This window comes from Tympanuchus pallidicinctus, unplaced genomic scaffold, assembly GCF_026119805.1.
Source record: "Tympanuchus pallidicinctus isolate F22 unplaced genomic scaffold, pur_lepc_1.0 scaffold33, whole genome shotgun sequence".
NCBI lineage: Eukaryota > Metazoa > Chordata > Aves > Galliformes > Phasianidae > Tympanuchus > Tympanuchus pallidicinctus.
In genome coordinates this window covers 3,283,912-3,300,504 of record NW_026294751.1, presented here as the reverse complement: position 1 = coordinate 3,300,504, position 16,593 = coordinate 3,283,912, and the positions used below count along the sequence as shown (strand labels likewise).

General features: G+C 53.2%; 1 protein-coding gene across 1 annotated transcript in view; it reads left to right on the top strand.

The window, feature by feature from the left end:
• The window catches only part of RUNX3 (RUNX family transcription factor 3), a 44,007-nt gene extending 30,495 nt beyond the window's left edge, over positions 1-13,512 (top strand). The window contains exons 5-6 of the mRNA XM_052698594.1: positions 1,868-2,032; positions 10,520-13,512. Of these exons, the coding sequence (XP_052554554.1) occupies positions 1,868-2,032; positions 10,520-11,043 (689 nt within the window). The 3' untranslated portion in view covers positions 11,044-13,512. The remainder of the gene's footprint in view (positions 1-1,867; positions 2,033-10,519) is intronic.
• The last annotated feature ends 3,081 nt before the right edge of the window (positions 13,513-16,593 follow it).

Below are 16,593 nucleotides of genomic sequence, written 5' to 3'. Positions count from 1 at the left end.
AGTCAGTCCCTGGGTTAAGCTCGAAACCACCTTCCTTTTCTCTAAGGTATGAGCTATTGTTCGTTTGACGGCGCTGGTTTCCTCTGCATGTCAGCTGTGGGCAGATGGGGAAGGGCTTTTAATGAAGCCAACCGCTGCAGAAATAAAAAAGCTCAGGTTGTTCTGATGAAAGAAACCCATTAATAGCAATTCTCTCTTGCGTGACAAAGTCTGACGTCCCCAGCTCTCAGTGACAAGCAGCAGGAAACGCTGGGGAGACAGCTTGTACCGAGCAGGGCTGGTAGTCCGTGGGGCTGCTGGTTTTTAACTCATTCGCTTCCTTTTTCTGTACAACACAGTGCTGTCCCAGCTCAGCCCCATGGATGGAGGTAGGCATGGACAACATGCACTGGGGAGGGCCTGGGGAAGCTGGCCAGGGTGTGAGCCCCACTGCTGCTCACCTCCTACACCAACCCCAGTGTTTGCTTTGGCTTACATCCACATCGAGTTTTCTACATTATTTTTTTATCAAGACAGCCTTAGGTTTGGGTTTTTTTTTGCTGGTAGTGGCTGAGCCTGCACACAAACCTTGTTCCAAAGGACACTGCTATTTACTGGAAGCAGCACAGGGACTGCAGTGCAGCACAGCGTGGCTGCGTAAAGCCCTCAGTTCAGTCGTGCAGCTGAATACTGCTCAAATGCATTAACAACATCATTTGATTTACACTTCAGGGTTTTCTGTCACATCCCAAATACTGCTGCAGGATGGGGTTTTGGCTGAGGTAGGGGCAGATAATTGCATTTCCATTGAATTTCTGTGCAGCTTCGTCTTCACAGTCCTTTTGGCTCCTCTGCTAAGTTGTGCCTGAGAGAAGTGCTAGAGGAAAAACTTATTTCCACCTATTTTTCTTCTTGTGTGTTCAGATGAGATGTGGCCCGAGCAAGACACCTCATTGCACACCCATCTCTTCCCCATATGCTCCTTATGTCTCCCAGGACCCTCCAGTAACATGGAGATGCCTGAGGTCTTGGGGCACAGGGAGATTAGATCCTGGTGAGGATTCGAGGTTTCCTTGGTTTACTTCACACAGTAAACCAAGCAGGGAATTGCGTTTTCAGAATACCACCATGTTTTCCTTTCTGCTAGGAGCCCTTTTGGAGCATCTTGCTCTGTGCCATCAGCACATTGGCACTGGGGCTGGAGTTGTGCATGGGAACAACGGGGGGACATCAGAGAGCAGGGCTGGAGCTGATGCTGGAGTCAGGGCTGAGCTTCCCAGAGGCTCCACAAGCCTGGGAGCGCATCCCAAGCCAATCAGAGGCAAGATGGGGAGATACCAGATGCCAGGCTGAAGGAGGGGAAAGTCTGGGGACCTTCTGTGACTTTGCTATGAGCTGACACCGTGCTCACGCCAAGCAGATGTGGGGCCCTTCAGCTTCGTGCGGCTGTAACTGAGGCTGGAATCCAGCCCAGGGAGAGCGAAGCCGTTCGGCAATGATTAATGTAGTAAAATGGGAAAGTTATGTATCAAGTGTATTTCATGCGCCTCTTGCCTCAGGCCTATTAGCATAAATTTAATAATTATTATTGCCCCGTTCCAGCAGCTGCTACCTAAGGAGCTGGGAGCTCTTTGCAAATGCTCGTTAGCTGCTGCTTTAGGGCTGGGAGAAGAGGAACGGAGCGAAGCAAAGCGGTGCCGTGGGCAGAGCAGGGCAGGGGCTGCAGTGGGACAAGGGGCTGTCCTGGGTGCATGGAGGAAATGCTATAGAAAACACAACCAAGCATTTCCCTCACTGATTCCCTAGTTGTGGAGGCAGGGGGCTCCTGCTGTGCTCCACCCACCAAAGGGGAACGGGTTGGACACCATCCTCTCTTATCATCTTCCAGGGCACAGACAAAAGCTAGAAGACCAAACCAAACCCTTTGCTGACCGCTACGGGGAACTGGAGCGGCTGCGTCAGTCCATGAGGGTCACCCCCACAACACCCAGCCCCCGTGGATCCCTCAGCACCCCAAGCCACTTCGGGTCGCAGGCTCAGACTCCTATCCAAGGTAAGGCTGGCGTGCATCTCCAAGGTTGGGGTTGGGATTTTGTTCCTGGGAGCCTCCTCACACCCATGGGGTGAGCAGATGGCTGCTGAGCTGCACGCTCCAGTGGTTTCACCCAGTAAAACCAAGCAGTTCCAGTCGGAATGCCGGGAGAGCAAAGCAACGTGCTTGGAATCCAGTCACTCCTTTGATATGAAGGCGCTGTGCAGACGGTTAAGCATCAACTATAAAGGGTGTATTGCACTTTACATGCTAATCCAAATGGTTTCTTATCTTGTTGAGCTGTGTTGATGCCAAGCCCAGCAATCCACCGCCTTGTTCCAGCCTCATTCCCCACATGTATGCACACCTGCATGGGCGCACGCGCAGCCTTTGCTCTTCCCATCAGTGCTATCAGTGGCACTGAGCCCTCAGGTGTTCCGTGTGTCTGCCTGGCAGCTGCCAGGAAAGAGGTTGGGGCTGCAGCCTGCCCGTCCTGTGTGCTGGAGTTTCGTCCCCAAGGTGTAGGCGCTGCATGTGAAGCGATCTGGCTGCTTTGCTGCACCGCTCAGCACCGCTGTAATTAAGAGAGCTGTTCTCTCATCTGCACGGTAGCCCCGAGTTCCCTCCCGTGTGTTTTTAATCGTGGTGTTGCTTTCCTTTGAGAATCAGCAGAAGTACAAGCAGAGATCTATGGGGTATTATTGAAGAGACGCGGGCTTTGAGTTTTGGTGTGAAATTGTCACCCTTGGAAAGGTTGGGGCTGAAAGTCTCAAAAGCCCCAGAGCTGCGCTTTCAGAAGTGATGTAGATGTTTGACGACCTCAGTTTTGTTGGCCAGGGGGTTGGCAGAGGCACCGAGATATGTTAGAAAATGTCACCTGAATTGTAAAAGCCGATTGGGGTTTTCCTCCCAACTCCAAATGACAATGAAAGTTTAATTTATTTCTCAGTCCATGCTATCATCATCCAATGATAGCAGCGCGGTTTGCGAGAAGAACATTTTGTGTAGGATTATCATTTGATTTTTGTTTAAAAGAAGAGAGGCTGAGTTTTATAGACTCATCTCATTGGCTGTGCAATAGAGATTCTTTGGAGGAGGCTGGGAGGGAATAGTTTAAATTAGCACAGTCCCCCGTAGTGCCAGAAACCCAGAGAGCATCATTTGGAGCAAAGAATCAGGTGATGACACAAATACAGAAAGAAAAATGGAACGGGCCACGAGTCACCGCCTGGGCCAGATTCCCAAATGTCAGTGACAGCAGGAGTGGAGACGCACAGAATTAGCCCATCCCAAATGGTTCCTGTGGAGCACATCCAAAGGAGGACCAGGAATGCTGCAAAGCTGCGCTTCGTGCGCGCTCTGCTCTCGGCTCTGCTGCTTCCAAACTGGAGGAACCGTCTTAAAAACCAGGAGCAGAATCGACTCAAGTGATTTTAATCTCAGCCTTTTGACACAGCGCTGGCTATAACCAAGCAGAATAATAATCATTAAAAAAAAAACCCAACCCTCTTGCTCTCACACACACAGCTTATTCACAAAGATCGTAATTTTTACCCGAGCAAGTGGAGGCTGCCCCATGCCAAGAACAACACGGGAGTTAACAGGCCTGTAATTCTCACGACTTGGCACATTCTCAGGTAACACACACGAGAAGCTGATTAGCAAAAGCATAACGAGATGCTGGTTAGGAGGGATGGATGAGGCAGGCTGAAGTTTACCAGTCCCTGCTGTCTCTCACTGGGTGTTGCAGGTCCTCCTGTCCCCATCCCCTGTAACCTCTCCTGGTGACCTCCTGGTTCTGCTGAGCCAGTGCACTGTGTGAGCGATCCCTGATCTGCTTGTGGCCAAACTGATGAGCTGGAGTGCTCCGAACAGCCTCAGCCACCGAGAGGCAAGCAGAGCCTGGGTCCTCAAGCAGGGCACATGGAGGTTGCGAGGCAGAAAGGAGCTCAGGGGGTGGGGTTTGTCCACTGAGGTCCTTTGGAGATGTTTGCTCTGTCCTCCCCTGTGCTGCAGTGGGATCACATCAGGGGCACTGGTGTAAATGGGAAAGGAATTGGCCCTCAGCCATTCGCAGGCTTTGGGTGCAGCATCTCCTGGGGGTTATAAACATCTCCTGCAAAGTGCTCACGGTGATGCTGAGCATCTCCCAGCAGCACCAGTGCCCACTGCCCAGGGTCAGTTCATTGCAGAGGCTCCAGCCCTGCCTTGCCCCTTGCAGCTGAGCGGGGAGCCATTTGTTCTGATGGAACAGACGTCTGCAGCCCTGAACGCGCCGGGTTTGTTGGCCACATCCACTGTGCAGGGAGAGAAAATGAGAAACCCAGTGAGCTGGGCAGAGCCATTGGCATCCACTGAGGGTTTGGCCCAATTTTCCCCCAGTGAGGTCTGGGAAATCCGAGGTTTTGAAATCCTGGCTCTCCCATCTCTGCAGTGAGGCACCATACTGTCATTAGGACGGCCTGAAATGGTTCCTGATTACGGGGCACGCGATGCCAGAGCCTTGCGTGCTGGCTTCATTGCCACTGTTGTCTTCGAGCTTTAAATAAAATTAAAAAAAATATATTAAAGAAAAAAATCAAGTAGCTCTCAAAAGAGAAGCGAGATGTTAAAGGAACTTGCTGCTGGCTGCCTCTTGGGCCCCTTGCTCTGGGGAAGTGGGCTGCTGACAGGCACATCCTTTGGGAGCACCCAGACAGCCCTGCAGCCTCGCTGCCCTGCCTGTGCTCTAGCAGCTCCATTTGAACCACTTTATTCCCATTGCAACAGAAGAGGACCGCCCAGGCAGCCGGCTCCTGCCTGCTGGCCTCGTGCTGGAAACATCTCCAATTGCTCAGGAGGAGTTGTGTGCGTTGTTCAGCAGCACAGAGGGGCCTTGGGTACAGGGGGCCAATTGCAAAGTGATTTTGAATACGATCTCTGCAGTAATAGAATGAGCTGTTGTGACAAATGCACTGAACATCTTCATGTTGCTGCAGCAAAACCGAGTTCCCCTGACCTCACAGCACCGTAAACGTCTGCTGGATACTTTTGCAGACTGCATCCCTCCCTTCCCAGCCTTGGTGCCTGCTGGTGAACAGCCTCAGCTCTCATCTGGATGCTGCCCAGTAGAACCAGTTGGGTTTGTGATCCGTTTCTCAACAACCCATTTCTCAAATGCAGTGTTTTTAACACAGGCTGCTCAGCAGCAGAGCACTTCATATGCAGTTCAAGTAAAATCTCTCTCTCTCTCCCATTCTTTCTTTTTAAATATACATTTTAAAGTATTAGATTACTTTTAAGCAGCTTCTTGGCATAGCCAGCGAGTGCCCCATTGTTTCCAAAATGCAACGTGGCTGCTCTGAGGTTAAGTCCTGAATTATGGGCCCAGCAAATACACTGAATTGCTGCTTCCTAATCCCTGTCCAGATCGACTTATGGTTTCTTTAAAATATCCGTTTCTTAATGGATAAAAACATTGTACCGTGGGCAGAGGCTAAATTGTTTCCAAAGGAAGCCAGGCAAGCATTAGTGGGAAGAAAACATATTGTGGGATTCGGCTTCAGCCTTGGAGGAAGGAACACTGCAAGGATGGCTTCCGGGCTCCGAATGCACCCATGTCTGTGCAGCTCCCCTGCTGTTGTGTGATGGGTGCTGGGGCTGATGGTCAGAGGGGCTCAGGTTTGGAGCAGCCCACGTGCTGTGGGTGCAGGCAGAGCGGTGCAGGCAGGGTTGTAAATCCCACTGCTTCCTTTTATGCCGTCAGGGCTTGTTTTAATGTCGTTGTTGGGTTGGTTTTTATTATTTTTAGGGCTCTTTGAATGCAGGTAAAGAATAGAGTGCAGGGAAGCTGCTGGGGGGTCTGCAGTGTGGGCTGTTCTCCTGCTCGGCCCACCCACCCGTGCCAATTAGCACTGTTAGCTCGTTAGCTGGTGGCTCAGCCGTGCGGGGCAGTGCGGGGATGGTGAGGGAAGGGGGGCTGGGGGGCAGAGAGGACAGGCAGCAGGCTTGTTTAGTCTAGCATAGGGCAGGCTGGGAGCAGAGCGCGTTGCTCTGTAAATACATCCAGGGCATAAACAGCAGGGATGGGGAGAGCTGATGTAAGCAGTGGTGGCACAGAACAGGGGGGGCTCAGCCGGCTGGAAGGGGGGGAGAAGAGGGCAGGGGGAGGGCAGTGAGGGGTACAAACGTCCTATGGACCTCAAAGAGTTGTGATGGGGGGGAACTGGGGGCTGCCCCCAGATGGAGCAATAGGGGGGAGTGGGGGGGGAAGCAGAGCAGTGCTGCAGGGTGCTGGGCTTGCAGTTAGAAAAGCAAGAAGCAAAGGTGCTGGGTGATCTCGAGGTGGTGCCTGGCGATAAGCGCTGTGTTTGGGTTCGGGTTTTTTTTTGTCAGGCTCTGCAGAGGAAGTATTTGCACCGGCTTTGTGCTCTGCTTCGATCAGATACAGAACAATTGCTCTATGGGTGTGTAACAACGGATGCTGTTCACACCCTCATTTATTTTTTTTTCTTTTTTTCTCAACACCTCCCCCTTCCCCCCCCAAAATAAAACCCGCTCTATTTTCTGCGGGGTGAGAGGAAGAGGCCGTTTTCTTTTTTAGTTGGCTCTGACTGGGAAACAAATGAACTTGTTCACATGTGTGACAGAGCCGTGGGAGCGTGGCTGTGTGTGTGGGTGGCAGGAGAGCAATGCTTGTCTAGAGATGAGCTGGATCCGGGGGGCTCAGTGCACCCCATCCCCCTTCCCCTGCAGCGCTGCTTCTCCCCATCCTTGGCCACTGCCCCGTTGTGCTGGGATGGAGCCCTGGGAGCAGGGGAAGGAGGCAGAGAGAGGTCAGAAAGATGCCAAAAAACCATCCAAGCATCATAGAAAGGATGGGAGAAAAAAGAGCAGGAGGTGTAGATGGGGAGAGGAATTCTGTCCCCGCTCCGTCTCGCGCACGACTGCGTATTATATACATGAGCATAAAATATCATTAATGTTTACATTGTCGTCAATCATCATGGCATAAGGCAGGAAAGGAGCTTGCTTTCCCTCGGGCTAAATTTTTCATGACAATTTTGCAAGGCACGTATGTGCATATAAATAAAGCAGTGATATTTGGCCAGGCTGCAGATATTTATGTGTTCTGTACACACGGAAAGTTCCACGTTATCAGGTTCCCTTCAGATCCCCTTTATTCTCTCTGCGTGCCACACGCTATATGGGTTTGTGGCTGCTGCGTACACTCAAGCTCTGTTTTATTGCTGACTTAAGGGAGAAACTGTTGCACCTTCTCCACATCTCCAAAGCAGGGACCAGAGAGCGGTCCCTGGGGGGATTTGGAGTCACTCAGGTTCCATGCATCACATTGCTTTGGCTCCACGAGGGCTCCCAAAACTGCTGCAAGCATCCACCGGCCCTGACCCAGTTCAGTCCACATCTCCTCCGAGGTGAAAGCAGAGCTGCTGAGACACCTGAGAGCGGTTGTGATATCAGCAAAGGGGCTGAGGGTCTGTTTCCATCGGGCTTTGTGAGTGGGGGATATGGGGTCCTCTCACAGTGCTTATTGCAGCTGCACAATTACATAGCAGGGTGTGCCCCGGCCTCGCAGTCCCCTGGGCAGCACGGCCCTAACGAGGAGACAGTGGCATTACTAATCAGGGCTTTGACCTTTACATGGCTTTTATTTAATACACATTCCTCACTTCCCCAAACTCCCATCCAAAACATTGACATTTCCGCTGATAGATTGGGTCAGATTTTGGAGTAGTTGGGGGGGCTCAATTCCTTCTTACAATGGTTAAATTCTTACAGCTAAATGGGCTTATTCAGTTAGTGCAGCAGCTGGTGCGATTTCGAGAAGAAAATAAACATTTCCTTCAAATATTTTGATTGGCAACTGGACAACTGAAATACTCAAAGCTCGGATTGCCAGGGCCCAAAAAAGCAAATGGGGGTTGGATGGCGAGCGAGCAGAGCACACTGCATGCACCCTGCGAGGCTGTGCTGGGATGGGGACAACCCTGGGGATGGGAACAACCCGACCTGACTTTTGTCTGCTATGCCAAAGGGGCAGAGGGTGCAGCTTTCCCCGGGGTTTGCATAGCCTTAGCTGGAGGGCTGCTTTATTGCTGAGTGAAGTGAATGCGATGAGAATTACGGCCATTCTCCACCTGGGGTTGTCCCTAAGTCCCCCCCGCCCCCAGGAGTCCCTCTTCGGACGTGGGGAATAGGGGCGGCTGTCGGATCTGAGCGCAGCCCCGACGGCGCATCCCCGACGCGGGGAGCGGGTCGGAGCTTCTCTTCGCCCGGCGGCCGCCCGGCTCCCTCTAGCGGCCCCTCCGCCTCGGATCGCGGCCCCGTCCCTCTGCCTGCAGTCGGACCGACAGCCCGTGGCTGCTCCCTGCTCTGCGGTGCGACAGAGGCCAGCGGGGATGGGAAGCCCGAGAAGCCCGACCGGCCGCTGCTGCCGCTGTCCGAGCGTCCCGGAGCAGCTCTCGTGGGGTTGGGGTAGGTGGGGGATAGCAGAGAGATGGAGTTTTGTTCTGGGGTACCTTCAGCCCAAAGGTGAAGATGAGAACGCGGCTGTAATTAGCGCTCTCACACTCTTGTGTCCCAATTAGCAGCAAGTACCAGTTGCCAAGTGTTGCAAATTCTGGCCGAGACAACGGAGCTTTTAAAGGACCCTTTGAGTGTGGCGGAGCAGAAGGGAAATGTGCCCTGAGCACCCTTGTTTTATTTCCATCTTCTGGAGTATCATTTACGGGTGTGTGGGAGCCAACAGAGGGGCACGGTCTGATTGCTGGGGGCCATCACTGTCTCCGGGGCAGCAGCTGAGCATCACTGCGTTTTGGGGGATTTGGAGCCCGTGTGCTTTGCAGCAGTGCAGCTTTGCACTGGGACAGAGCATCCTGCAGGCAAACCAGAGTGTGAAACCAACTCGGTTTGTTCACTTGTGGGTGCTTTTCCAGCCAGCCCCAAGCACACAGCCCTCAGAGCAGTGTGCAGAGGGGCGGCAGCGCGTTGCAATTCATGACGGCTTTGAGCTGCTCCTCTCTTATCTCGCACCAAAGCCGCAGCCACGTTCCCCACGCAGGTATTCCTCCTTTCTCCTGCGTGGAGCCTGCGTGGGAAGTGGGCACTGCCTGCTCCTCTGAGGGCTGCAGGACTCACCCAGACCAGGAGGGGAGCAAGTCTGATCTCTCCCCATCTGCACCAGCAGCGTGAGCCGCAGCCTTCGCTCAGCTAGAAGGAAGCAGCTGGGGTGTTTTTTTCCTGGGGAAACACTGCAGGGATTTCCCCATAGTTTGGAAGAGCGTGTCTCATCCTGCAGAGCACGGGGAGGAGGTGAGCCTGGAGAAAAAGTCACTACGGCCAAAGGCCATTCTGCTCCCAAAGCAGCGAGGTGCAGCTCCCTGCCTTTAGTGAGGGAAAGCTGCCTCCAGACGGCCCACAGCTCTCAGCTCCATGTGCCAGCTGTACTCTCTGTGCTGGAACTGCTCTTCCTGGAGGTTTTTGTTTCACGAGTGGTGTGGAAAGGCTGAGAAAAGTGCACTGGTGGCATTTATGGCTGTGCCCTCCTGTACAGCCTTTGCCAGAGCTTGGTGAGGGCTGCTGAGCTGCGGGGAGCAGGATTTCACATCTTCCTTGGAGAGCAAAACTCTTTGCCTCGAGAGCCCCCTGCACAGAGGGCTCAGTAAGGAAATGGTCTCATGGCACCAGGGGTGGGCACGGAAAACCTCTCAGGTCCCAAAAGGAGCTGCTGGTGTGGGCTCCCCTTCCCTCTGGGTTTCCTGCAAAGGAAGGACCCGACAGCACTGGGCTGTGCCCCACTGTGCATCCGTACCCCCCGAGAAGGGAGCTGGGCAGCATCTCCCACACTGACCCAGGGCTCCCTTCCCCCAGCAGAGTAAAGCCTGAACTTCTCACTCTCTTTATCCTCTTGGATGGAGAAAAATACACAGAGCGAAGCGAGCGAGGGGGATGTTGTGGCTCCTAGCTTGGGAGTTTTCAGCCGTGTGTTTATCAGCTCCATCCCCTGATGGTATCAGCACGAACAGGCCACCCACAAGAAGGCTCAGCAGCCCAGTCTGGGCTCCAGCTTTTCCTCCCTGGCTCCGTGTGTGCGTGTGTACACAGCATGGCTATCTGGGGAGCGGCCGTCTGGGGCTGCATCCATCTATTTACTACACAGCTGATGTAATGGCTAAACATTTCTTTTTCTTTCTTTGTTTATGAGGTGGGTTTTGTTGTTGTTGTTGTTGTTTTTAATCTACCAGAGACTAATAGACCCCGGGAGGAGTCAGCTTAGTCGTGTCCCTTCTTGGATGGGAAACAACAAATTTCAGGACAGGAAATGGGAACGACTCAAACAAGATGGGTTTGGGGTTTTTGTATTTAAGTCTCCCAGCTCTCATCCCCAGCAGATCCTAGAGACGTTCTTTCCCTCTGGCTTTAACTCCTCGCGCAGAGTGTGGCTGCAGCACCAGCTGCACGCTGCCAGCGCGGTGCCCTGACCGCCCGCTCTCTCCCTGCACCCCACAGGCACATCAGAGCTGAGCCCCTTCTCGGACCCGCGGCAGTTCGACCGCTCCTTCCCCACGCTGCCAACCCTCACCGAGACCAGGTTCTCCGACCCACGGATGCATTACCCCGGCGCCATGTCAGCCGCCTTCCCCTACACCGCAACCCCTTCAGCCACGGGCATCGGGGGCATCAGCATGACCAGCATGCCCACCACCACGCGTTTCCACCACACCTACCTGCCTCCTCCCTACCCCGGCTCCACGCAGAACCAGAGCGGACCCTTCCAGACCAACCCCTCTCCCTACCATTTGTACTACGGCACGTCGTCGGGTTCCTATCAGTTCTCCATGGTGGCGGGTGGCGAACGCTCCCCCACCCGGATGCTCTCTTCGTGTACGAGCGCCTCGGCGGGGAACAACTTAATGAACCCCAACCTGGGCAATCAGAACGACGGGGTGGATGCGGACGGGAGCCACAGTAACTCACCGACAACCATGACGACTACTGGGAGGATGGATGAGTCGGTTTGGAGACCCTACTAGGAAGGAGGAGGGCAGCTGGGCACCGAGAGCTTTAACCGGATCGGCCGCCGCGACGTTACTCCTTTCCCATCGAAATGACGCCGAGGGGAAAGGTAAACCAAAGTCTCCCAAACCGAAAGCAAAGCAGGAGGAATCCTCTACACATAACCACGGGCAAACATCAAGCAAAGCTGGGCCGGGACCTACGTTACATTTCAAGATGAACGTCCACAAGGCTTGAATTTGTCGCTTGATGTGGTTCCTTTCATATGGTTTTAATATGTGGATTGTACATAGGGAAAAAAAGATGCGTGGATTCATATGTTTGTTTACTGCCGAACACTTCTCGGTCATCTCACTTGCACCCTCATCCCCACACAAAGCATTCAGCAGTCAGGGAAAGCTCGCCCTTCTGCAAAGCGCTCCAGAGACAAGAGCAGGAAATCATCCGAGCCATCTCTGTGCCGAAGCACAAAGACTGAACTGAAAAAAAAAGGAAACAAAAAAAAAAAGGAAACAAAAAAAAAAAAAGGAAAGAAACCTTTGTCTCCTCTCATTCCCTCCCAGCAGTGTAGGGCTGCTGCCCAGCAAAGAGCTCTGGTTTACAGCACAAGTTACAGGCTGTGTGTCCCTTGTGGGTCGGCATCAGCCACGTGAACGGGAGCTGTGATGGGGCTGTGATTATTCCTTGCTGACGACAGAGGCTGTGTTGTTCATTTCTGTGCGTTGTCGTCGTTTTTTAAGCAGTAGCGTGGCTGATCCTGTGCCTGGCAGGCCCTCCCCTCTCCTCTATGTTTACATATGAGATGTACTTTTCACACGATGCGTTGTGTTTTGTTTGCTCTCTCGCCTTGACCTCACCGTTCAATTCTTTGCTCCTCTTAGCAGATCTCAGCGATGATGGTGGTGGTGTTGTGTGACGTGAAGGCGGTGTTGGGGGCAATCCGAGATGTGTGAGATGCAAATTCCCGGCTCGTGAGCTGCTGTGGGGCTGGGAACCTTTGGCACTGTGCTGCCGTGGGTCTGTGGGTCTTCCTTTCATCCTCTCTGAGTGCCTGCACACGCAGCTGGTGGCAAAGCGTCCTCCTTCTGCTGTGATTCTTTCCTGTGTTTTCACCAGGAGCGGATCGACTGTTTTATTAAGCAACGACCGGCGCTTACCAGCGTGTGCTGAAAGCACCAACTGAGATCTGGAGAAAGGAGCGCTTCCTACTCAGCCCCTCTCATGGTGGGAAGGTCGTGAAGCAATGCCAGCTGTCATCCCACATCCCCTCCTTTCCTCCAGGTGTCTTGGGGTGCTGGTGTCAGCTCAGCAGCTGAAGGACCGGCACTCAGAGTCACTGTGGAACCTTTGGGGGCTCTGCCTGAGCCGCACACCACGATTCCATCCATTCCCACCAGCGCTGGGTTGGTGGTTGGACACGATGACCTCGGAGGTCTCTTCCAATCTTAAAGAATCCACGACCCTCGTTGTGCCTCTTTGTGCACGAGCGCAAGAAAACATAAACCCAGCAGCTGCCCCCCCATCCTTCCCTGCTGAATTTATGCCCTTATGGCCGCAACACCTCTTGCCAAATCTCAGTTGGTAGCTCATCAGCAATCAGTTCTAATTGCACTACCATGCAGAGATGGGAGCGAGGCGTCCCTGTTTAGTCGGAAAGCTGCGATGACCACTCAGTGAGTTAAACATGCAACAAGAGAAACAGCTCTCCTATAAGATTCATCCCACCCCCAAATCCCTTCCCCAGCAAAACTGCAACGTTCACGTCCTTAAGCAACAGCAGGCACCTTTGGGTGCTCCCAGCTGGAGAAACTGGACCGGAGCAGCCTGTGTTTGGATGCATTTATATTGATCATCCAATCGCACCACTGATTGAAAGCACAAGCAAACAAGGCATTCGTAGGACTAGCTTAATTTATGACTGTTCGTAGTGAATTAAAAAGAAAAGCAACGATGTTGTTTTTATGACATATTGTCATGTGAAGGCGTAAATATACGCACCTCTATGGTATGCAGATGGTCACGAGACAGGCCAATGTTTTTTGCTTTGCACTATAATTTGCTTTTTTTTTTTAAAGAAAAAAAAAAAGAAAGAAAATGCACAATTGCTTGTACAGTATGAACCCCTTTGTCCAGCTCAAAGAATATTTAACTATAAAATCTAATTTTTGGTCATATTTGTTATAATAATATAATTCTTAAATGTGTTGAAGGATCCGATTCTTAAGAATGCTTCTAATACTTGTACATGCAGGGTAAAACGACAACGAAGAGCTAAGGAGATGAGAACAGAGATCGCTGTAGATAAAGAAGGCCAAAGCTGTTGTGGTGGTTTTTTTTTTTAATGGTGTCTTACAATGGACATTAAAAAGAAATGCTAGCGATACCAAATAATGTGGTTGTTGTGTAACGTACCGGCCCTACTTGAAGGCAATGCCCTCTATTTAATATGTAGCCCATCTTTTTAACCTGTAGCACTTGTCACTGGGGTGGGGGGAGGTGGGGGGTGGGGGGGGGGCGAGGAGGGGCTGCTCCTGGTGAAGTCATTGGGGACGACGCTGCTGCGTTGGCTTCCAGAGGGTGGCCGGGTTCCTCCTCGCCGTTGGTACGAAGCCAAAGTGGTCAGTTCTGCTTTTCCATTATTGGTGTCAATGTTCTTATCCATTGTACATGATTATATTGTCAGGCCTCCGTGTAATCGTTTTAATGGTTTTCCATGTGGAATAATAAACGTACGGTTACAAGTTCCCGGTGCCTCCCCTCTGCTCACTCCTCACCCGCAGCGCTGTGTTCTTCCACACCAAACCCTGAGCACAGCTCCTCTTTGAATGGCAGTGTTGTCTCCCTTCTTATAAATCACTTCCCCAAAGCTTTTATGCGATGCAGGGCAGGTGGGATGGAGCCCGCCTTGGTGCCATGCCACAGGGCCTTTCCCTCATCAAACCATTAATGAGCCTTGTGCAGGACAGCAGCCAGTGCCCCACAAGCACAGTCCTGTCCCTTTGAAGCAGTGGGGCCAGATGTGAGGAGCCCTCGGACCTCCGACCCCCATTGGGTGCCATCACCCATCACCATCACCATCGCCCATTGTCCATTGCCCATCACCATCTCTCATTGCCCACCCCCTGTCACCCATCCCCCCCCACCACCCACTGACCCCCTTGACTGCCCACCACCCATCACTCACCTCTAGTCTCCCATCTCCCACTGCCCATTGCCCATCACCCATTGTGTGCTGTACCACAAATAGGGCTCCAGCACAGATCCCCCTGCATGCCCATGCCAGGGTGACTACTCCCCCAACACCTGCAGCTCAGCATCTTTCCCATTGCCAAACCAAACCCCGTGTCCCTGGAACCCATCACCTCCCCAAACCCCAAAATCTAATGCCATGTCCCTGGATCCCCATCACCCTCCCAGCCCCTTTCTGCCCCACAGGGCCATGTCACTGGGGTGTGAGTCTCAGTGCCACCCCAAGCCCTCGGGCAGCAGCACACACCGGTTCTGCAGCAGCTGCATAGGGCACATTAACTGCAGCCCAAGCTTCCCCCGAAGCGCACAGCGTGCTGCTCCACACGAGGGCTGCAATTGAATCACAGACACTGTTTCTTATTGAAGTCATGCAAACAAAGCCAACTGCATAACTGTTCATCCCCTGACAGCAGCAGGGCGGGACGCGGGGAAGGTGTTTTCTCTTGGGCTGGGCCAGGAGATCAGAAGGCTCTGCATTAAAATACACTCTCACTCTGCACATCTGTGCACTCTGCACCCTTGGCTCAGCTCTACAAAGGCAATGTGCTGTTGGGATGCTGACTCCTCCATTGCCATCAATGGGAGCAGCCCGGCTGCAAAGAGACAGGGCAGGGCAGGATGGGGAGCTGGGGTGCGTGACCCCATGTTAGGCATGGAGAGAGCAGGCAGTGTCTGGGGTAAGGGAAGGTGATGGGGCAGCGAGGAGTGTGTGTGTGTGTGTGTGTGTGTGTGTGTGTGCAGTGCCCAGAAGGTACCTGTGGGCACACACCTGCCTGTGTGAGCAGAGCACACACATGTGATGAGGCATGTCCATGTGGCAGGGGACACATACCTGGCAGCACCACCACCTCACCACCCCCAGCAGCCCTCTGCCACTGCCCAGCACCTCCTGGCCACTCGGTTTCTTGCAGGGCTGTGCATCCAGCTATGGACATCACTGCTTATTGCGTGGCCCATCCTGCCCAGCCCTGCTGGAACCGTGGGGCAGCCGCCCCAACGCACAGAGCGGTGGTGCCCATGGCTGCACCATGCAGCAAAACAGAAGGGATGGAACAACATCAGTGGCCCCTTGGGGATGGATAAATTGCAGCCTGGGGCGGGTTGGTGTCCCCACCTCCTCCAGCCCCTCCCTGGCTCCCATTGGGCCCCTGGCTCTGCTCCAGAAGGAACATTTTCACCAGCGCTGCCCGGCAGAGGATTTCCTTTCCATCGGAGCGACTTGCAAAGCCCCCCCAGCTCCCTGGAAGCACATCTATGTAATTCTTTAAGATGGGTTTGGCACGGGGATGGGTCCCGAGGGCCGCTGCCCGTCGCCGTTGGTGGGTTTTGCTGCTTCTGGAGGTCGGCAGAGCTGGGAACACCCGGGTTTGTTCGCTGCCTGCCGCGAAATCGATACCGTGATTTCATTTCTCAGTCGTAAATGAAATGAGCTGTAAAGCCAAGGTGGGTGTTTGAGCCGGAGTGAAAGAATGAATTGTTCTAATGGGGGGACGTTAACGAGGGGATTAAACATGCTGCAAAAGCCAGGGGGGGTCTGCGGTGCTGTAGGGCCCCCTTGGCCACGCACCCCCACTCGCCCAGCTCTGAGAGCACCCCGACAGACCCCCAGCAGTGAGGCTGCCTTATCTGTAAACCCCGAACCAAAAAGCACAGTGAGAGCCCTATCAGGATGCTAGGAATGGCAGCCAAGTTCCCCCCATCCGCCCCTTCGGTTCCGTTGTGTTCCCCTGGAAATCCTCGCAAAGAAAAACACAGGGGCACGAAAAGTTTGGTTTTCATTAAACCTCGAATGTGAGCGGTTCTGTGGCCTTCAATGGGGCTTTGATTCCTATAGAGGATGGAATGTTTTCGGAACGTTTTTAAAAAATGTTCCCCACCTTCTCCATCCTCTATCTGCAGAGAGCTGCGGGTTTGCTTCGCCCCCCACCGCCCTCGAGACCCTCTGCATGGAAACCCCATTGGATCTCATGGCTTGGGGCGGCTCTGTGCTTTCTTTTGCAGTGCAGGAAAAGAATTCTCATCGACCTGCATTGTGCACAGGGGGATCTCAGGGCCATTCTGTACCTGGGGGTCCACGTTTCCATCTGCTCTCAGCATCGCCCATCCCTGCCCGCTCAGTACTGGAGTGCAGCACCTGGTGCCAGTCCAACTGGTTGTGCTGGTGCTCACCTCCTCTGAATCCTCTCCTCCTTTCTACCCTGATCATTTCCAAAGGCAGAGGAGGACACACGAGGGAGGTTCTAAGAGCCTCCTCACCCGGTGATGGGAGAGACATTGGCAACTGCAGCTCTGCAGGTGGACTTTGCTTTACATTTTGA